Source organism: Artemia sp. Qi Xiang Cuo, chromosome 17 (genome assembly GCF_049724085.1).
Source record: "Artemia sp. Qi Xiang Cuo chromosome 17, ASM4972408v1, whole genome shotgun sequence".
Classification (NCBI taxonomy): domain Eukaryota; kingdom Metazoa; phylum Arthropoda; class Branchiopoda; order Anostraca; family Artemiidae; genus Artemia; species Artemia sp. Qi Xiang Cuo.
In genome coordinates this window covers 54,748,525-54,771,762 of record NC_142810.1, presented here as the reverse complement: position 1 = coordinate 54,771,762, position 23,238 = coordinate 54,748,525, and the positions used below count along the sequence as shown (strand labels likewise).

The window sequence follows — 23,238 nt, the reverse complement described above, 5'->3', positions numbered from 1 at the left end:
CATTCACGGTGTTTGATGCATAGAATATGACAAAGACAGCCATGATCCATGACATCCGGCTTACTACTATTTTGAGCTTTGACAACCCATGCCTTGCACCCTTATAGGACAGTACTTCTGACAATTGCCTTGTAGACTCCAACTTTCATAGTGAGGCTTATGCTTGCCACTTCCATAGTGATTTATTGAACTGAGAAAAGCTAGCAGAGGCTAGGCAAATATGCCTATCAATTTCTTGATTGAATTCCCCCCTCTAAATTCACAAGGGATCCAATGTAGAAATATTCTTTAACCTGCTCAATGCTAGTGCTGTCTAGGGATACTATTGCTGTCTGGGAATTGGTACATATCACTTTGGTCTTTCTTGGATTAATTCTTAATCCACCATTGCAGAGTAGTATGCAACTGATTTGGTTTCATTTGCAACTTTCCAAGTGACTAAGATTAAAAAAAGTACTCCAAAGATTCTTGAATGGTATTTTTGATGGAAAGCACAATTCTTATATTTTTTTTTTTCATCCTCTTTTGCTTTTATCATAAAAGTAAAATGTGCATGCTTTTAGAGGATTATTGACAAAGCCCTAATTGGTGTAAGGTCTAACACTTGTTAACCATTAGATGCTGCTGGAACAGGTAAAGTATATATATGCATCAACTACCATTCAAAGAATAAATGCATTATCCAATTTTTGAATGGTTCATTTGTATCTTGTTATCTTACTTATTTTTTTTGCTTATTTAACTTCAAAGGTTCAAAGGTTAATTTTTTTTTCCTATTTATACAGCATGTTTTCTTTCTTTTTTTGGGCATTAAGGACAGCTTAGCGGTCTCTGTTGAAAAAAATGCCTGTTTTTATTCTTTGGCTGAAAATTATTCTCACTTGGTTTTTTCCATTTCCTTTATATATACACACATATATATATATATATATATATATATATATATATATATATATATATATATATATATATATATATATATATATATATATATATATATATATATATATATATATATATATATATATATATATATATATATATATATATATATATATATATATATTTGTGCATGTTATTTATACTTAGTGTGGTCTTAGAATGTATTTAAGTGGTGTATTTATCTTCTGTCTTAGCTAGCTAATTGATTAAGAAAATGTAAAATTTGGCAAAATACTCATCAAAGGCGAAACCAAAAACATGAAAGACAACCACTCTATTCCTCCTGCAATTGCTTTTTAATTGTCTGGAATTCTTATTAGCTTACACTTCCCAGCTTTAAGAAAATGTAGAAAAAAGATGCCCCCTAAATATCAAGTTCTTTACAAACTGGAATATTCTGTACAAATTTGTATTTGCAAGCTTTGTAAATTGCAATAATCTGTAAATAGTAACTTCCAGCTCTAATTTCCAAAATAAGCAGACTGTGAGGAGCAAAATCAGACAAAAATAGGCTACATAAAAAATGCGGGTGTTTTTATGTTATGTTTCTTAATTGACTTTACTTGGAATTATGAACAAACTGATGAGCATTCGGGCTTCAATCCTACTCTCAGAAAAAAATGTCATGGAATAGCAGGTTTGTCCTCTCAGAGGGAAACACTAAAGAATTATGAAAAATACTTATAAAAATTGTTAAACCTGGTGGATGGATAGATGATAGACTATCTATCAAAAAGTGAAAATGACATCATTTTTATACATTCCAGAAAAAAGCTTATGCCACAGTGCCTCTTGCTCAGATTATCTGTCTTGGCTTTTTCTCTAATTAGCCAAGGATTGATGGCAACTTGATTTTAATTCAAAAACTAAACCCCCAAGGGTGAAAATTATTTCTAAAAGGCCTTCAATTTACCAAACCCCCCACCCCAATTGTAACATATATAGCCCAAATTATATATTCTTCATGAGTCTCCTATACATGCCTCATTTTCAAATTAATTTAATAGCAAACAGGCAACACTGATATCATCAAACAATTGGAAAATTCATGGAGAATGTGTGCTTTGGGGTATATATTTGAAAATTATAAAGGGGAGGGGGGTAAGCTAAAGTTAAGCACTTTTAGGAATGATTTTGATAAATATCTAGAATTGAGGCTTTTGAGAAGAAAACATGTTAAGAAAACCATTCTTATTTCATAATATAGAGAATAGTCATAGCTAAAACATTTTTAATGAAGCTCCACTATACTTTACCCTCAAACTCCTCCACTAATGAGCAAAAATATAGTCCAAATTACAAATTTCACATGCATTCTGCCATGTGTTAATCTTATTTCAGCCCATGCATACATAAATTGAACTGACTTTGACAAAATCAAGAACTGGAAAAACACATCATAAATATATGAGTTGGGCAATATATTTTCATATTTGGGGAGGGGGGGGGGTAAAGTGTAGTGGAACTGCAGTAAAATTGATTTGATTATGATTAGGCTTATTCTCCATATAATGAAATAAAAATGTTTGGTAAATATTTTTCTGTACATACTATTAACTTACAAATAGAGTGAACATACCAGTCAATGCCTTTTTTTATGCTCTTTCCAAACATAATAATCACTTTTGCTTCTAAAAATGAATTTTCCCCCAACCCTATATATATACCAATTTAGGGTATATATTTGCACATTAGGGGGTGTTGGTGGTGAAGTCTAAACTTACCTCTGATTTGCATCAGAAATAAACTTTACTCCCACCCCCCATTGTGCAAATATACAGTCTACTCTGAATTAGTATATATAGGGGTAGTGGTAAAATTTATTTGTGGCAAAAATAAACAGCAAAATATTTACCAAATTGCTTTCTTAAAATGCTTCCTTCTCAACAGCCTAAATTATAAACTTAGGCCATGGTTTAAGTTAAATTATTTGATTAAAATCCATTGGTAGGCTTGTAATTTATAGAAGTACTAACCTAGAAAGTAGTTAACACAAAAAATATAAATACAACAGTTCAGCTTTAGATCTTTTATTAGAAAGTGTTTTTTTTTTAATATTTAAATAAGGCTAGTTTTCAGAATCTTAAACTGAGTTTAAGATTAAATTGAGATGAGATAGAGTTTAATAAAAACTCAGAAAAAACTGAGTTTTTTTCATACAGCCTTGGGAAGGGAGGCTAGGTAGTGATTTTGGTAAATTTGCAGGTGGCACTATAATTTAGCTAGGATAAAATTAAGCCCATCATTTGATGCCTTTTTTATACTCTCTTATAACAGATTGATTACTTTAGGTACATATCGCTTCTTGAACTCTTCAAGGGACCCAAAGGAATTACATATGCATTAGAAAACAGTATAAAAAAGCATCAAATGATGTTTTCACTTTCATCCTAGCTACATTATATGGTCCACTTCAAAGTTACCATGAAATTTACCCACCCCACCCCCATAATGTACAAATATAGGTAAAATTCTACTTTGGCTACTTTTGGCTATCTTGGAAAGGGGTGAGATTAGGAAAAATGAAACTTTCAGGGATGAGTCTACAGGCAAATTGTGTCCTGAAGGTATTTTGAAGTACCTACCTCCACTCATTCTCTCTCTAGAGGGTCCTGAAATTTGCCAACATGACAGGTCTATACCTATTAAAATTTTCACAAAACAACATTGTGTCTTAATTTTCAGTTATAAGTTTCTTTTTCTCTGGCTTTAGTCCAGAGAAAATGCAATTCCTATTATTTGAGTAGAATTTTAAGCCATATCAATGTTTTTTTTTTTTTTTTTTGTTCAAAATTTAGGAAATGTATTTGTATATCTTTAAAACCTTGTAAATCAGGATTGAGCAAAGTTGTGAAGCTGAAAACAATTTTTGTACTTCATTTTAAGCAGAAGATCTATTTTACAAGGTTTCACTTTTATAACACACAGATTTTTAAAGGTCATCAAAGGTCAGGACCCTCTAGAGGGAGACGGAGTAGAGGTAGGTACTTCAAAATACCTTCCCGGGACATACTTTAGCCTGTAGATCTATTCATGAAGGTTTCATTTTCCCAACCAAATTTGTTTCCAAGATAGCCAAAAGTAGCAAAGTAGAATTTTACCCTATTTTTGTTGACAGCATTTAAAAAACTTAAAACAGTAGGAAAACAGTTTATATTTGTGTTGCCTAATAAATGAGGTTTGAATTGTTATAAATAAGTATTTTTGGAATATAGTAGTCTTGAATAACCTATTTATAAACTAGTGATATGTTTTTAAGAACTTTTCAATAACTTAACAACTGTTGATAACTTCTTTGTGAGGTTACAAAATTGAAATACCTTTGGGGCCCCTTTAAGGGTTCCTGAAGAATCCTTTGATGCTATATGCTGATGACTGCAAGCTCCTAGGACTGGCCCAGAACAACCTAAATCTGTCAACTATACAAGAAGATCTGGACAGACTATCTAGATGGTCATTGGATTGGTGTCTACAGTTTAATGCCTTAAAATGTTAAGTTCTACATCTTGGACACAATAATCCAAAACTTACATATCACATAGGAGACTCCCAGCTTGAGGCAGTCAATGAGGAGAAGGACCTGGGGGTTATTGTTGACAATAAGCTGAAGTTTCACTGCCACACACGAGCTCAACTTGCAAAAGAAAACCAAGCCCTTGGCCTCATAAAGCATTAACATTTACCATCAGGAAGCCGGGAGTGATTACGAAACTGTACAAAGCCATGGTCCATCCTCACCTGGAATTTGGCATGACCATAGCCTCTCCCTACTATAAGATGGATGTGAAAGTACTTGAGAGTGTCCAAAGAAGAGCAACTAAGCTTATCTCTGCATTGCAAGACAAATCCTTGTGTAATACCACAGGAAAAGAGGAGATGTAATAGCAACTCGTAAGTTGCTAGAAAATGACCTATTAAGTCATGTCTTTTCCCTGTCCCTCTCAACTACCACAAGAGGACACACCAAGAAGATGCAGCAAGTTGCAACAAGCAAGAGAGCAAGAGTGCCAACAGTTCTTCTCAGTCTGTTCTGTCCCACTCTGGAACAGCCTATCCAAAGCCACCATCCAATCTAAAACTAGATGCCTTCAAGAAAGGAGTTGATTAAGACTGAGCCAACGCCAAATGGAGGCTGAATTGGGATGTCAAATCATAACCTTGAAACACCACCAGCAAGATTTCTACAGGAGGCTCAATAGTAAAAATTTAGAATTGTAACTTCTGATAAGGAGACATGTTAAGAAAACAATTCTTACTTTAAAATATGTATAATGATCCTAGTTAACATATTATCCAAGGGGAGAACCTTTATCATCAAGTCTTTCCTCTTTTTACCTTCTTTTTCCAACTTAAAAGAAAAAAATTTCAATTTTCTCTAAGCTAAAATGCAATGTGTATAAATCTTTTATAGATAGAATTCATCCTGGTCATTGTTAATTCCGTTTTTTTATGATAGATAAAGCAGTGGCGAAAATACAAAATATTGCTATAAATATACATATACATACAGAGTATATACCCCCCCCCCCCTAATGTGCAAATATATAAAAAAAATTGCATTCTGAACCTAAATAGAAACAAATTAACTGTACCCCAACCCCTAAATATATCCAAATCAGGGTATATATTTGCACATCAGGGGGGTGGGGGTAAAATTTACTTGTGATGTAAATGATGGTTATATTTAGAATCAGAATGCAATTTTGGTTGTATATTTGCACATTAATAATAATAATTTATTTTTGACCCACTAATATTATAGAAAAGTGGAGTAACAAAAGAAAATAAAAGGTAAAGACATACAAAACAAAACACATGCAAAACAATATCAATATAAAGAACTACAAATGCAAATCAGAACAGTCGCACAAGAGGATGAAAAGGACCCAACTGCTTGCAGGCCTCATCTTTTAACTTGGAGTCCAACTTATTATATGATGTCAATATATCAGTTGCATTAAACATTTGAATAATCTTTGGTTTCTATACCAACAAGGCAAATACAAAAGATATTTACAATAAAGGAAATACAAAACTCTAATATCCTGCATATCACTAGTTTTAAAAAATGGGCGCAAACCTGATAGAAAAAGAATGGAATGGTCACAATATGTAGAATAGAGTTTAGCCAATGCCTTACCGCGATTTGGGACAATTTTAGCATAGTCTGCTTTAAGCTTATTCTTAATATTTACAAGTGCACTAGCATGGATAGCTGAAATAGAAGAGCAGATACTAATTCCAAGCCGACGCAATGCAGGAGCCACCTTAACTGAAAAAGAACTACAACTCAAATCACTACTTGGATTTTTAGCATTGAAAACTAAATACTCACATTTTTCAGCATTAAGCACAAAGCCAATTTTTTCCAAAAGCTTAGAAACAAACTGGGTAGACTTAGCTAGGGTGAATTTTGAACAGCTAATAAGTAATAAATCATCTGCATAAGCAATATAAGATAAATTAGTTAGACCCATAAAACACAATGGAAAAATACGAGAAAGCACAGGGTAAAAGCAAGCATTAAAAAGGTATGGTGACAGAACCCCTCCCTGCCTAACTCCAGACCAAATAGGAATATTTCCAAAAAAGATCTCTCCTGACCAAAGTCGAACATATGAATTTGCATACCAAAAACAAAGGACACATATAACAGATGAATTCACTCCAAGCTGGGTAAGAGAATACCATAGTTGGCTATGACAAACCAAGTCAAAAGCTTTTGAAATATCTAATGCACATAAATGAACTTCAGATCAATCTTTTTGTGCTTGAATTAAAAAAGAAGCAAGAATTTCATGTGCATGTTTGCATCCTATATTTGGTTTAAACCCAAATTGATTGGACACATCATCAACTTTTGGAAGAACTTCAGGAAGCAGGACATATTCAAAAACTTTGCTCAGCAAACGGGCTACCGTAATAGGTCTACATGATCTGCAGTAAGTCGGATCTTTCCCATGTTTAAGAATTGAAGTGACACTCCTGCACAAAAAGGAATCAGGCACCAAGACATACATAGACAAATTTGAAATAATAACTGCAAATGATAAATCAATTCTTTCAAATCAATATGAAGGTGAAAAACACTAATACCATCAATATCACACAATTAGATTTTAAATTCTTAACACAACAAATCACATGGTCAGCAGAAACGGGAGGCACATGACCTTGGTAAATTTTTGCAGGTAATACATAAGAACAGAGGCTAAAAAACTGAGAGTGAACTGCATAATTCATAATATTAAAAATATTATTATAATGATTAATCCAAGAGCCATTAGGGATCCAATCAGCATTAGGAGGTGAATCAAATTTCACAACATTAATCACTTGTTTCCACTGACTAGAGGCTTTTGAAAATTCCACACCATTGTACCTTACTTTACAAAAATAACATTTAAACTCCAACTTCGTTTTCTGTTTAATATCAAAAAGGTGACCCCTTAAAGGGCAGCCTCATGCTACCCAAATTCTAAACCACAATTTTGCATGATTTTTCACATTTTTATAATCAGGGTCAGATTTCCATATTGAACATCTAGTCTTCAGCTTAAAACAACAAAGCAGGACATCAACTTCTTCAGCTATTTTTCAGGCAGGACCAATCTGGCTGTAATATATAGAGAGCTGAACTCAAGCTTGTGGGGATATAACACTAGTACAGAGTAAATTAAATGGAACTTTAATTGTAGATAAAAGAAGAGCAAGGGTTGATAGATATAGAGGCCAGTCTTCTTTATTCCAGTCTCTCTTGGTTATCCACTTTTTGTAATTAGTACATAAGGTCTGTTCAGCCCAAGTCATATTGATTATGACAGTGGCTGAAAGGGGCAGATGGTCATAATCATGTTCATCCTGGTCAATGTGAATATTGCTAATGGAAACATCAGAAGAAACAACACAGTGATCAATATCAGACAATGAACCACTATTATGTATGTATGAATGGGATGCATCTTTATCCAAAACCCAATAGCCATCAGGTAGCAAAACCAAAAATGCATCAGTCCATGTTGAGGTACAGTTTATATCACAGTTCATATTGCCTAACAGGATCCAATCCAATCCATTACTCTCAACACTAACAAGAAGGGTCTTTAGCAATGCACATGCTTTAGTATACTTTGTTAGAAAGGAAAAGGATCTTTGGTTGCAAGAGAGGTATATGTTAATAAGAACTGGGTTAGCAAAACAGATTCCAATGAAATAATCATATTTATGATAACACACAGGGGATAGTAGGACTAGTTTATGTTTTAATAAGCATGCCAGCTTGCCTGAAGGTCTCCCGGAAGTTTTTTGGGCACTTCTAGTGAAAATGAAGTGTTCTTTACTCCTGTGAAGGGAGTTCAAACTCACCAAGGGTAAAAGATGTTCTTGTAGAAACAAAATGTTGAAATTAGATAGTTTCTGGTTCAAAGAACCATCCTTATCCTTCATTCCATTAATGTTGAATGAGCATATAGAAAATTTGATTTTAATAGTCATTAGGGAGGTGCGGGTATATACTCTGTATATATATATATATATATATATATATATATATATATATATATATATATATATATATATATATATATATATATATATATATATATATATATATATATATATATATATATATATATATATATATATATATATATATATATATATATGTATACTTATAGCAATATTTTGTATTTTTACCACTGCTTTATCTATCATTAATAAAAAACGGAATTAACAATGATGGGGATGAACACTATCTATAAAAAAAAATTATAGCGGCAATTTCAAAAGATTTATGCATTGAGTTTTAGCATGGAAAAAATTGATTTTTTTTTTAAGTTGGAAAAAGAGGAAAGATTCGATGATAAAGGTTCTCCCCTTGGATAATATGTTAACTAGGATCATTATACATATCATAAAGTAAGAATTGTTTTCTTAACATGTCTCCTTATCAGAACTCACAATTCTCAATCTTTACCCTACCAGCTCAACACCACCTTATCTTGCTGGACATGCAATTTAAGGTAATTTGAGGTAAGGTAAGATGCAATTTGCAACAGAAGCAATTATTGAATTATGAAAGAGCATAGCCTAAAAAAGACATTAAATTAAGTTTTGGTAAATTTCTACCAAATCATATTATTGACTTATGCATAAAGTGAGTATACCATTCAATGCCTTTTTTATGCTGATTACAAATATAGTAATCATTTCTATTGGAAATGAATTTCAGCTCCCCCCCCCTATATATATAAATTCAGGTTATGTGTTTAAACAACCTACCTAACCTATTAATGTGCATATATAGGGGGGGGGGGGGCGGTAAATCGTTTCTACTAGAATTGATTAGTTTATTCTCATAAAGCAATAAAAAAGGGCATCGAATGGTGTATTAACTTTATTCCTAACTCAATAATATTATTTGGTAGAAATTTACCAAAGTTTCCACTTTCATCCTAGCTAAGTTATAGTGCCACCTGTAAATATACCATAATTTCAATGCTATGGTTAGGCTATTAGATTTAGAAATAACTTTAAACCCTGAATGAAATGTATAGGCTATCTTTTATTGGTAGCCTACTCTTGAAAGAGTTTAGATTACTGACAAATGCCTAGCTAAGAAATAGAAAATTTTCAGTAAAAAAAATGTTGAGTCAGAATTGTTTCCTGAATACAAATATAACATAAACCTGCATAAACTTCAATTCCAATGCAAATAAACCATTGAAGCCTTCTAAGTTTTCAAAAGATTTTGCCAGAATGTTTATAAACAGCGCTGTCTAAAGATTATGTAAAGATGGCTTTAAATTCTTTTGATGAGGTGTTTCATTTCTTTTCCAGAAGAAAGGAAGTCATCCTAATATAGCAAAATGAACATATTCCGGCTTTTAGGAGATGTTTCTCACCTAGTGGCAATTATAATCCTTTTGTTGAAAATATGGAAATCACGGTCCTGTGCTGGTAATTCATTCTCACTCCCTTCAATCAATCATTTATTAGCCACAACTACAAGACAACAAGTGGAGTATAAACATAATAGCCTAATAAAAAAGAACTCAACAAACACTAGCAATTAATTTAAACTAAGAAAAGAACTGTAAAAGACCGTGGTCAGGGCCAATATGACAAAATGTATCTGCAGAAATTTTTTTGTGTAGATCACCAAGCTTTTGAGTTAGGCCTACATCCATAACATAGAAATTTTTAACTAAATACTGATTTCTAGTCCATGGCAGTAGAGAAAAAAGAAGGCTTCTCTTCCTGGGAAGCTTAGAAGACAAGGACTTAGTAGGCTTATTGACAAGTCATTCATTTACCAATTAAGTGCAGAAGGCTGTAGCCTAAGCCTAGATTAGGGGCTATTAGGAAGGAAACATGTTTAAACAATTCTTACTCCATGATATGAAGAGTTATTGTAGGTCTTTTTAAAACATTTTGATTAGGCTACAGATCAATTATAGTTTACCCCCAATTCCCCCTAGGCTAATTTGAAAATATATGGCCCAAATTATATATTTCCCATTCCTTGATTTCATCTCAGTCAATTTATTTTGCTGATACATAGGTTGAAACAAGAGGATCATTTCTGGGTAAATATTCACCAAATTATATTAGGCCTATTGAGTTATGACTAAAGTAAATATACCACTCAATGCCTTTTTTTTATGCTCTACAAATATAATAACCTCATCATTTTTGTCAGAAATGAATTTTGGCCCCACTCCTATATATACCATGGTATATATATATATATATATATTCATGGTATATATTTGGACATTAGGGGGGTAGGTGGAAAGTTTAAACTTACCTCTCATTTACATCAGAGATAAAATTACCCCACTCCTATATTGAACCAGTGATCTTATCATTCCAGAGTTTATCTCCATGTTTTATTGAGTGCATAATTTACCAAAATATTGTTTTGAATTAATTTTAAGAACCAGATAATAATCAAAGCAAATATTGTAATATGATTTGTGAAATATTTTGCATGTTATAAAGTAAGAATTTCATTGTTTTATTGTTTTCTTTTAGTTTTTATGCATTTCTTAGGCTATATATAGCAAAAGCAGCTTATGTGGAGATGCTACTGTCAAAATGTAAAATATTGTGGCGGTATCAAATAAAAAATGTTTTAGATAGATTAGGATTATCCTATATTTGGAATGAGGGGCTAAGACCCTCAGATCAGGGTGAGCCATTTTTGGCTATGATTATAGAAAGAATAAAAGACCAGGAAGTCCAAGTGTGGACCCAGGCAGTTAAAACATCTGAATTCATAAATCATTTTTTAAGTCAAACCTTATCATTTTTTCATGCTCTTTATTTAACCAAATGGAAAATTGTGGTGCCATCTGTATATACATGACAGGAGTTGGTAAAACTGCTGTATTCCTGACCAAGTTAGAGATTTTTGTAGATGACATGTCAGTATTTTTGTGGTCTCTATTTAACCAATCAAACAATTCTGGTTAGAGTTGTAAAAATCAGAGTTTCTTGCCATGTTTTTACCTTAAATTGCACTTGCTAGCAATATGGACAAGTCCAGTGTGTGCCAGTTAGTGATGATGATAGGGCTGCAGGACATCAGCTTCATCCCATTGCATGAGTCATCATCTCCCATTCCTTATTGAGATTTGATTTGAAACTGTCAATGGTTGGTGAACTCAATGTTGTTTTGCTCAGATTGTTCCAAAGGCCCTGGCTGCTGTGCATTGTTAGTAGTAGTTGTTTTATATAATATCCAATAGACATGAAATTCCTCTACAATCAGATTTTCTGCTTACTGGTAATTAATTTCTTTCTACTAGGAAAAGCATCATAAATGCAAAATAATTGAGAAATATTTTAATTAGGAGTAGATATGGGACCATCAAGGGGTGAAGTCTATTTGTAATTGAAATGATTATACTGATTGGAAAGAATGCAAAATATGGCATTCAGGAGAGTGAGAACTTTGTCCCTATGTCAGTAATTGAATTGTGTAAATATTATCCTAATGGGAAGTGGGATAACATTAGCCTAATGGACTAACTAAAGAGAGGTAAAATTCTAGATAGACTTCTGTCGATCTTGGAAAATAGTTGAGTTAGGTGAATACAACCCCCCAGGAATAGGTCTAGTGCCTAAGTGCCCTTGGAATGAATCTGGAAGTTCCTACTTTTACCCCTTTCCCTCCAAGGAGCATTAATCTTTGTGAACTTTTACAGTCTTTGAGTTATGAAGTGAAATCTTGAGAAATAGGCTATAGCTACTACTCAAATGAGGTACAAGAAAATATTTTGGGCTTCATAGACTTTGTACCTTTGCTCTATCCCAATTTATAAAGTTTTGAAGATCTCTAAATGTATTAAATTTAGGGACAAAGCTGATATGGCTTAAAAAACCTGTTGAAAAAAAAGGAACTACATTTTGAAAAGTTAGAGCCAATAAAAGGATAATAAAAACTCAAAATTATGGTCAGATGTGTTTTGTCAAAATTCTGATAAATAGGTATAGATCAGGCAATATGTAATCTTCTAAGTCCTTGAAACTTCGAAAGTGTAGAGATACTTGCTTGACAACTCCTTCATGGGTTAGGCCAATATTTTAGGCCCTGTTTTTTTTTCCTGTAGGTTTTATTCACCTAACTCAAATACTTTTCAAGATTTGAAGAAGCCCTTGAATCAGAACTCTACTAAAGAGACAATGGTAAAATTTTGTTTGTTGTTTATTATATAGTATATAAATTTGTTGTTTACTATGAACCCAAAATAATGCAAACCAACAAAATATACAGTTTTGCTTATACTCTAGGACTATATGGCCCCTTTAAGGAGATCTAGGACACATTTACAAGGGTAGCAGCTTGTATATTCAGAACAAGCAACAAGAGGTGCATCAAATGATTTAAATTTTTAGCTATCAGCTTAATTCAGAAAACCTAGAACTTGTCAAGAATATCAGAAGAATGCATTTTATCTCACCTGTGGGTAGGGTATGGACATCAAATCATTTGTAGCTTGACAAAACATCCTGAGCTAGAGCCTGTTCATATTTAATGTTAATACAGTCACAGGCTGAAACATTTCTGGATCCTAGCCCTAAAATATGTAGTTCTAAACTTTACCATTTCATATCTAACTGCTCTCTGGAACATTTCTCTCAAATTTTAATCCTAAAGTTAATCAAGACCAAATGTACCTTGATAGTGTTGATCATTGCTTTGGAAATCAATTACAGCACTCTTATACCCTACTTTCCCATATCAATCCTACCAGTCTTTATTTTATAATAAAAAATAATAAGGTTAGCTATCTTACTATCATATTTTTACCATGTTAAATTATAAGCTATTTTATTACCAAACACAATTGGTTTCAACTAGATTATTGTAGCTGACAAATTGTATCTTCCTGGATAATGGTGTCAAATGAAATGCTGAGTTAATGGAAATAAACTTATGATCATGGCTTTCCTGAAAAGCTAAAGCAAAACAACTTCTCTTAATAGACTTTACCATAATATTCCTATAATGACTTCGAAAAGAAAAAATCTATCTGTATAAGGGACTTGTGCATCCTAAGCTTGAAGCTGAAATATCTCTAGCCTCCCCTTATTTTAAAGAAGATATAAAAGTGTTGGAAGATGTGCAGAGACATGCCACCAAAGTGATATCTGGCATGCTGGAAGTTTCCTACCCTTCAAGACTAGCAAAGTCAAAACCACCAACTTTTGTATTCAGGAGAAATAGAGGTGATGCCATTTAAACCTATAAGTTAATGGGGGCTAATACACTCCCAGAGGGCTAAACAACTCAAGAGCTAGAGGTCATCAGTTGAGCCTACCCTATCCAGAGTCTGCACTCAATTCTTTTCTTCAATCATCAAAACTTGGAATAAACTCTCTGAAAAAACTGTTAATGCTTAATCTGTGGAAATCTCTAAATAAAGACTGGATGCTGAGTGGTCCTCCAGAGGGTGTAAACTCAACTGGGAAGCTATGGATCAGCACAGTGCACCTGGTCACTAAAGAATCTTGAATTCAACTCAAATCATCAACTCTGGAGCTCTACAAGGAGAAATCCTTAGATCACTCCAGGCTGCAATTTAAGGTAATCTGTTTTGGTACAGTAATTATAAAATGGGTAGCATGTACTTGCATCTGAAGAAAGAAATTAGAAAATTATAAAAACTATTTAATTATATAATAACTATAAATTAAAGACACTTTTTATACTAAGCCTATATGGAAGAATAAGACAAGTAAGCAGATACTATCCAGACACAACATTAAAATATTTAGGGTTATGGATTAAACTTTATCAGCACAAGAGCAATCATTACAGATCCAGTTGTATGTAACTTACATGGAGCATATTACCTTAAATTGCATTTTCAGCAAGATAAGGAGGTGATGAGCCTCTTGTAGAAAATCTTGCTGGTGGTGTGACATGACTATAGTTGGGCATCCCATGTTAGCCTACACTCTGCATTGGCCCAGTCCTGGTCAACTACTTTCTTGAACACATATATGGTGTGGGGCTGGATGGTGGCTTTGGAGAGGCTGTTCCAGTAAGGGACAGCAAGTACAGAGAAGAATTGCTGGTGCTCACATTGATGGCAATGGGGGACTTGCAGCTTCTTTGTTTGACCTTTTGTCATACTTGTGAGGGATGAGAAGAAAACTTGACTAGATGTCGTTTTCTAGCAGTTTGCAAGTAGCAATTACGTATCCTCTCTTCCTTTGATGGACTAGGGTGGGGAGTTTGAGGGATTCAAGGTGTTCCTTATACTGATTGTCTTGTAAAGCTGCCATGAGCTTTGTTGCTCACCTTTGGACACTCTTGAGTGCTTTAATGTCCATTTTATAATGGGGAGATGCTCGGGTCATTCTAAATTTCAGGTGTGGACATACAATAGCTTTGTACAGCTTCTTGGTTGTAAAAATTTGTTTTATGAGCCCTAGGGCTTGGTTTACTTTCGCAACTTGAACTTGTGTGTGGCTTGAGTTTGTCATCAGCAATAATCCCCAGGTCCTTCTCACTTACAGCTTCAAGTAGGTCACCTCCAATAGCTGAATGGTAAGGTTGTCTAGGATTGTTGTGTCCAAAATGCAAACCTTATTGTCCTAAAATATAACTACAATGGGCAATTTACATGCAGCAGTTTTGTTACTGCATGTGCTCCAGATGTCCATATTCTGGTCTTGGTAGAGAGAGGCAGTTAGACAGAAAGTCTGATACATATATATATATATATATATATATATATATATATATATATATATATATATATATATATATATATATATATATATATATATATATATATATATATATATCAAGCCTATGATTGAATAGTTTATTGATGCATACCAGTTTGATTACTTAGAAAAATGGGTAAATTTAACAGCTGTGAATGTAAAAGAAAGGTTTTTAACTGATTTTTTATTCTGTGCTTGTTAAGGAAATGATTGCATGATTTAAAAATCACCCCATTAACGAATATCATTTTATCTTTTCTTTGTAAGCATTATAAATGGGCAAATCTTAAGAAAAATTCTATTGCATTAACAATTTGTTACAGAATCCTTCAAGTGACCTTATTGGACCCTAACCTTTAAAATTATGAAAAATGTCATCTATGCAGATTCTCCCCATGAGTTCAAATCTGTCAATTGTTTTCAATTTAGGAAAGTGGAATAAAAATATTAGAAGTGCGACCAATACCTGTTCTAAGTGAACATACAGTAATATAAAGGAACAATTGAAATGTCACTGAAACATAAAAAAATAATAAATTTTTAGTTTTAATTTTTATAATTCTAGGTCTTCCTCTTAAATTTAAGTTGCTGATAATGTTTTAATCCCCTAATTAGTGCTTTTTGGTGCCACGATCTCTGAGGACCTAAAATAGGATGATAGTTCTAGTAATATTCTTAAGAAAGCAATTTGATGACATTCTTTTGAATTCTTTTTCTAAGTTTGTTTGCCCCTACCCTTAAATTTCCTTAAACTGTTTTTTTTTTTTTTTTTTTTTTTTTTTTTTTTTTTTTTTTTATGCTTTTGAGTGTACATGACCTTACTTTTATTATTTTAGCATTATTGCCTTATTAAAAACAACCAACTAAGTTCAGTACCTTCAATAAAGGGTGGCCTACTTAAGAATCATTGACAAAGAAAGAACAGTTCTGCATCAGTGACTCCTTAAGCTACTTGAGGTTTTATCTCTAAATGTGAGAAAGGAACCTGTGCTTATGCTTTACAAAAATCTCAGTTGTGAATGGTTGAACTCTTGTTTTCTCTGTTTCATGTTGCTCAATCAGATTAATTTTCTTTGTTTCATGTTGCTCAATCAGATTAAGACTGCTCAGGGAAAAATAAAAAAAAAACATTAATATAAACTCTAATTTCTTTGTGGATGAAATAGTACAATAGAAATAATATTTGTTTTCTGTAAGGAATGGAACATGTTTTTAGATCTTGCTGAATATACTTAGAAAATATATCTAATGTTTTTCAGTTGTTTTGTTTTTGCTTTTTGTGCCAATCTTCTAGTACAATTCTTTTTCTGTAACATATCTTACTACAGTAGGTCAGCCTAAAGTCCATAAAATGTAGGCCTTTACCTGATTCAAGCAATATGTTTTTTTTTTTTTTTTTTTTTTTTTTTTTTTTGCGGGATTGTGAGATGGCATAGATAGAATCACCACCTAGGATAGGCATTTCTAGACAAATTTTCAGAATCAAAAAGAAAAATAACTGCTCTTTCTCAGTTGAGCAAGTTTCCTGAAAATCAAGATTCAAGTGCAGGAGTGCCAGTTCAAAACTTTGCTGGGAAGGGAGCCATTTTTTTGAATGAAAACACAAAATAAAGTATTTTTAAAAAATCTAGGGGTGTATTTGTTTTGTGTTTTTTAGTAAAAATTCTGAAATGGGGTGTTTTTCAAAACCTATGGTTTTTTTCATTTTACTTAACAGGGTTATAACCAAAATCACTCCCTCTGGCCCCAATTTGGGTGCTTATCTGTTAGTATTGTTACCTTGAAACATATTTGTATACATATGAAAGTCTCCTAAGAAGCAGGTGACTGTATATATAAAATAAATTCCCTGCCCCCCCCCCCTGCCAAACCATAGAACCGACAATGTATTTGAGGCGTAAATAAAAAAAAATGGCGTAAAAAAAATCTTGTATGTTCCTATGTTACCGTGAATGTCCGAAATCTGGTTAATGGCAAATATCACCGGGGAAAGTCCAAAACTCCTTTTTCTCTGCTTGAATTCAATTAGCCTTGTGAGTCAGCCTTTTCAGCATTATGCTAGCTATGAGGATGTTTAGGTTAAATTTGGTTATAAATATCAGAAATGGGTTTAAAAAACCTAACCTAATGAAGCCTAATCTAACCTTACATAACCTGTCATCATCAAACCTTGAATTAAACTGAAAAAGGTGACTGGTAACCTAAGAAGCAGGTGTATGTACAGATGAACACTGTCATTCTCACCTTTCCAGTGCAATGCTTTGTCATTCATTAGGTTATTATTTACTTGAGGGGCACTTTACCTCAAGATCACCTTCAGCACCATTTGCAATCAAAGTTTGGGTTAACAAACTTGCAAAAATTCCACCCTGACACAACTATGAGGTCAAGTAACCAGTGTTTTCCTTTTGCGAATATGGACAGAGGAAGGAGCTATTATGGAGTGCTGACCCCAAACCATTTCATTATGCTGGAACAGCTCCAAATTTGCATACCCAGTCTATCCTCTTTAGAGCATTTGTCCAACATGACACATGGCCTAAAGCAAGTGACTGCACATAAAAGATGAAGGCAGTCACACCTTTTCAGTTCTCAGGAGGGAGTAAAGAGGTAAGCATTGAATAGATTGGGAAGGAGGAGGAGCATGTGCTGCTATGTTGGCCTGGTGCCACAGTGAATAGATAGTTTTAGTGGTAGTATTTATATATTACTATTATGGGTTGTAGTTGGTTTGTGGTAGTGCTTTAGTCTACCATATCATAGTGGCATTGTAAGGGATTTTAGCAGGCTCTTTACATTAATATAATATAAACAAGGTAGATTTTCAGCACAATTGGTTATTCATCTTATATATTTTGCCATGCAAAGGACCAGCAAAATCCATGTTGACAGCAAGATAGGCCTAACCTTAGGTTTCCAGCTCAATAATGTGTTTCAGTAGTGTGTAATCAAAGCCATCTTGGGAGACAAGATACTAGACATGGCTTTGAAATATTACTTTATTCTCATATTCTACAGGACATGCTATGCAAAAAGTAATACATGCTATTCCATTGTATTGTTGGGTACCAAGTTTAATGTGCAATGTCTATTAACAAACAACCATGGGTTTGGTATTGGTATTTGATGTATTCCTGGGCAGTCTACCCACCATACACATCTGCTCAATTCAATCAGAGCCTTTCAATGTGAAAGATGTTTCAATTCAGTGTTTAGCTGTCTGGCTGTCATTACTTTCATAAGCTGGAGTCAAACAATCGAAAATAGTCATCCAGCCTTTGAGACTAGCCATGGATTTAGTTCTAATACAAGCATACAAATTTGGATTTTTTTTTCTTATTTTTATTGTTACTTTGGTAAGTTGCTTATTTTATTTAAAAAAAAATCTTTTCAGGGATATCATTGAAATCACAACTGTTGTTTGCCCTGGTCTTTACAGCTAGATATCTTGACCTGTTCACCAATTTCATATCTGTTTATAATACATGTATGAAGATTGTTTTCCTTGTTGCTTCTTATGGTACAATTTACTTGATGTTCTTCAAATTTAGAGCTACATATGATTCTAGTCATGACACATTCAGGTAAGTACAAGGTTCTTTATTATTAAACAATCCATAAAAACTAAATTTAAAGAAAATCCCAGAGTCGTCTTTGGCCTATTATCAGGGAACAATAAAAATTTTAATCCAATATTTTTATTCAATAATTAGTATTCAAGAAACAATAGGTCTGAAATCTCCATGCATGAAACAACATTACTGTCCCCCTAACATCCTTCAACTACAAGTAAAAAAGTGTTTTCATTGTCATCATCTATCCATCACTATTGAAACTTAACACTAACTTAAAAAAGAACTTACCAAAAAATTACAATTCTTGTTTATTATGTCAATTTCATATAGAATAATCAATTAAATCCAATATTTGAATAAAAAACATTTTTTGAAAAAAAAATCTTTAGGTCTAAGAACAAATTTAATAAAAACCTATCACTAATTAAAAAAAAATCTTCAGATTGGTTGAGGGAGGGGAACTCCCCCTGGCTGATGTTGGCTGTAATGAGGGTAAATCAGTGGGCCTCTTTTCAGATGTTCTTGGTGCCAAACATTAAGTTTAAACCAAGTACAGGGTGTTGGACCTTTTAGTGAGTTTGCATAATATACCAAAGGGTGCTACCCCACTAAAATTAAACTCATTCCTTTTCTAGAAGAAAGGTACTAATAGGGAAAAAGACTAATCATTACAAAACTGATATTACCAACCACTCTATTGAATCGTTTTTATAGGCATACAAGAGGGATTTCCCTTCCCTCACATTGGCTCAAAGAATTCTTCCTAATAATCCACAGGTTGACTTTTTTAAGTTTCGCCCCACCCTTTGAGAACAAAATAGCCTATAATCTAAGCAGCACAACCATACTTCTAATTAGTATTATCATTCATCATTTTTTATTTTGTCAGAACTATTTTTTAACTATTACTCATAGATTTTCTGCTCCTTTTTCCTTTAGGAGAAGAAGAAAACAATAAGGCAGCTAGCACCTTTCAAAGTTTAGGGACTTCTTTTTGTATTATCTTAATACAAAAGGTTTCTATCTTATCTTTGTATTATCTACATAGAGTTCTGGTTGAACTTCTCTGAAGCAATGATGCTAGGACTCTTTTGCAAAGATTTTATTTTTAAAATTGGAGTTTCTTTTATATTTTCTTTTTTCGAGTGTTTTTCTGAGGATGGCCCTTGGATATAGGGTCGAAATATTCATTTGAAGTTTGCATCCCACTGTCTTCTAAAAAAAAGTAAAAAAATCCCCTATTGTTCTACTCGATGTTTATTTTCTTTATTCCAAATAGTTCTCTTTTTTTTCTTTTAGTATTATTTGAAAGGAACTCAGTTAAAAGTTGAATGTGTATTGCTGTTGCTCTTTGCTAAAATAGATTCCACCAAAAACAACAGTGAAAATGTTTGTCTTTGATTTTAAAAATACAATGGTGGTTTTTTTTTTTTTTTTTTTTTTTTTTTTTTTTTTTTTTCATTAGTGGCTTATAGTTGAGAGGTGTATTTATACAGAGTAAATATTTACTCTATAAAGAGCTATAATTACTCAGTAAAAAGCTATATTAATCCTATATATACTCTAGGGATCTATATCTATTGTATAAAAAGCTGTTTACTCTATATTTCGTTCTGTGAATTTAATTTATAAAGAGCTTTATTAACACTGTATTTATGTACCTCTATATTATAAATGTTATATTTACTCTAGTTAGGTCAGTCTAGATAATGATAGGGTCTTTTTTTATCATAAGGTTTGCATCTAGTATTTATTTATTACCCACAGAAAAAATAACCTGTGCAGTGTATGTTAGGCAACACTTATTGAATAAAACTACAGACCTCTGGGACAAATAAGTGATAAATTATTTTCTTTTATTTCTAGGGTGGAGTTTCTGATCCTACCTGCTTTGGCCCTATCATTAGTGGTCAATCATGCCTTTACTGTGATGGAGGTAAGCTGGATTATTTGAAGCTTATGTTTCAAAAGTTATGTCTCTTCTCTCCTTCATTTTCTTTGCTGTTAAGTCAGACTGAGTAGGCCTACACATAGGGGAGCTGAAAATATAATTGTACACAACAAACAGATCTTAACGCTTGATACCAATATTGCCACTGAGAATTAAATAATACCCAAAATTTTTTTTAGGGTAATGTAAAATATAACCCAATAAAATGAAATAAATTCAAAAATGAATAAAAGACTTAACACAGTATTTCAAGAAGGTCATCACTGTGGTGCTTCACAAAGTAAAGAACAAAGGATTAGAGATACCATTTTCATGTTTATTGGGGTGGAGGACAAGGGAATTGGTATGACAAAATGAGGACTCCTTTATTTGTTTGTGGCCGTTTTTTTTTTTTTTTAAGATATCAGAAAAAAATTACAATGCGCATGCCCATAAGCATTTTTTTTAAAGCATCATAAGATGGCAGTATCTTTCAGATAGCTTGTGAGGCCTCAGTGTCTCTGGACTGTCCTCATGGGATGTTTGATTTGTTCCAAGCATTATTTGGCATGCCTGTTTGTGAATATTTTCAAGCTTATCTGTTTGAACAGCTATTGGACATGATACCAAATTCAACAAGGATATTCTGTTTGTGATTGGACATAATGCACATACAGTATAGACTGCGCATAATGGAAGCTTGGATGTTAGAGCAAAGCAAGTGAGGCATGCAAGGGATTTTAGTCAGAGGGCAGTGACGGTTCTGACCTGTTTTTCTCTCTGGGTAAAATCTTGATCAGCAATCCCCCCCCACACCTGTCTCCCAAGAATTTTCAGGCTAAATTTTAACACAATTTTTAATTTTTCTAAGTCTGGATTTTCTTACTTTATATGGGAAAAGATACAGAAAATTTTAAATTTTGGGTTCAATTTGCTTATACTTACTTGCCAACTTCACCTTCTACTTTATATTAATGAAAATTAAATTTCAAAAATTACAAAATGATTATACATGTTGATGATTTATCTGAAATTCTGCGGCTGGGCAGGGCAAGTGCCTCCCCCCTCCCCCTCTGTTTTCGAGAGACAGAGATTAGAGTTCCTAAGTTTGTCACTTGAGGAACTCTTTTGGATGCTTGATTCTGCATGGGCAAAACAAATTTGTTCTTGATTTTGCAGGAAACTTGTTACAAGAAACTGCCAGCACTCATTTCTTTTGTTTGGTTAAAAATCATTTTGGTTAAATACTCATTTCTTTTTATTCATCCTTGGCATCATGGGGCTTGGTTCTGCAGTGAGTTGTTAGTATTTGCTAGTGAGTGATGGTGCTGCAGTGAGTTGTTAGTATTGTTAGTGAGTTGTTAGTATCAGTTAGTGAGTGATGGTGCTGCAGTGAGCTGTTAGTATTGTTAGTGAGTGGTTAGTATTAGTTATATGAGTGATGGTGCAGCAGTGAGTTGTTAGTATTAGTTAGTGAGTGATGTTGCTGCAGTGAGTTGTTAGTATTGTTATTGAGTTGTTAGTATTAGTTAGTGAGTGATGGTGCTGCAGTGAGTTGTTAGTATTAGTTAGTGAGTGATGGTGCTACAGTGAGTTGTTGTTATTGTTAGTGAGTTGTTAGTGTTAGTTAGTGAGTGATGGTGCTGCAGTGAGTTGTTAGTATTAGTAGTAGTAGGGTACCGAGCTTGGCTGGGGGGAAAAAATCAGTTACACACCTTCTCCCAGCAATGGGAAAAATGGCTCGGTGTTGCAGACCACCGAACGGGAAGATCCCTGCCTTGAGGGAAAACAGTGAAGGGCAGATGATTGAGTTCTATGGACAATCGCCCTTGCTAAGGTTAGAGAGCTTTGGCTTTGCCCTACCCTTACAAATTATCCCTGAAACTCTTTCTCCTCTATATTAATGATTAAAATGACAAAAAAAGCAGAAACTCATGTCACCGGGTACAGGGTAACCGATATGAGTATTCAGTTAGCTATCGGGTGTTTGATGCTCTCAAGCACTTTCACTATGTCCCTGAGTAGGGTTTCTGCGTAAGTCTCCTTTCTTGAGATGTACATGAGATCGTCAAGAAGACATAGAAGATAGTGGGTAGTATTTTGTCAAGGCCTGAAAAAATAATAATTATAATTTATTTCTGACCCACTAACATTATAAAAAAGTGGAGTAAGAAAAGAAAATAAAAGGTAAAGACATACAAAACAAAACACATGCAAAACAATATCAATATAAAGAACTACAAATGCAAATCAGAACAATCGCACAAGAGGATGAAAAGGACCCAACCGCTTGCAGGCCTCATCTTTTAACTTGGAGTCCAACTCCAAGTTAAATATGACGTCAATATATCAGTTGCATTAAACATTCGAATAATCTTACGGTTTCTATACCAACGAGGCAAATACAAAAGATATTTACAATAACGGAAATACAAAACTAATATTCTGCATATCATTAGTATTAAAAAATGGGCGCAAACCTGATAGAAAAAGAATGGAATGGTCGCAATATGTGGAATAGAGTTTAGCCAATGCCTTACGAGAATG

The 23,238-nt window shown here is 33.4% G+C and overlaps 2 protein-coding genes across 3 annotated transcripts in view; one reads left to right on the top strand and one right to left on the bottom strand.

The window, feature by feature from the left end:
* Lst8 (MTOR associated protein, LST8) overlaps nucleotides 1–9,675 on the bottom strand; it is a 49,622-nt gene extending 39,947 nt beyond the window's left edge. The window contains exon 1 of one of the 2 annotated variants that reach the window (XM_089102954.1): nucleotides 9,630–9,675. In XM_089102954.1, coding sequence (XP_088959080.1) covers nucleotides 9,630–9,635 — 6 coding nt within the window. In that variant the 5' untranslated portion in view covers nucleotides 9,636–9,675. The remainder of the gene's footprint in view (nucleotides 1–9,629) is intronic. The other variant, XM_089102956.1, reaches the window with a different exon arrangement.
* A 108-nt stretch (nucleotides 9,676–9,783) lies between these two features.
* The window catches only part of KdelR (ER lumen protein-retaining receptor), a 36,595-nt gene continuing 23,140 nt past the window's right edge, over nucleotides 9,784–23,238 (top strand). Inside the window, exons 1-3 of the mRNA XM_089102875.1 lie at nucleotides 9,784–9,900; nucleotides 18,581–18,770; nucleotides 20,628–20,697. Coding sequence (XP_088959001.1) covers nucleotides 9,810–9,900; nucleotides 18,581–18,770; nucleotides 20,628–20,697 — 351 coding nt within the window. The 5' untranslated portion in view covers nucleotides 9,784–9,809. The remainder of the gene's footprint in view (nucleotides 9,901–18,580; nucleotides 18,771–20,627; nucleotides 20,698–23,238) is intronic.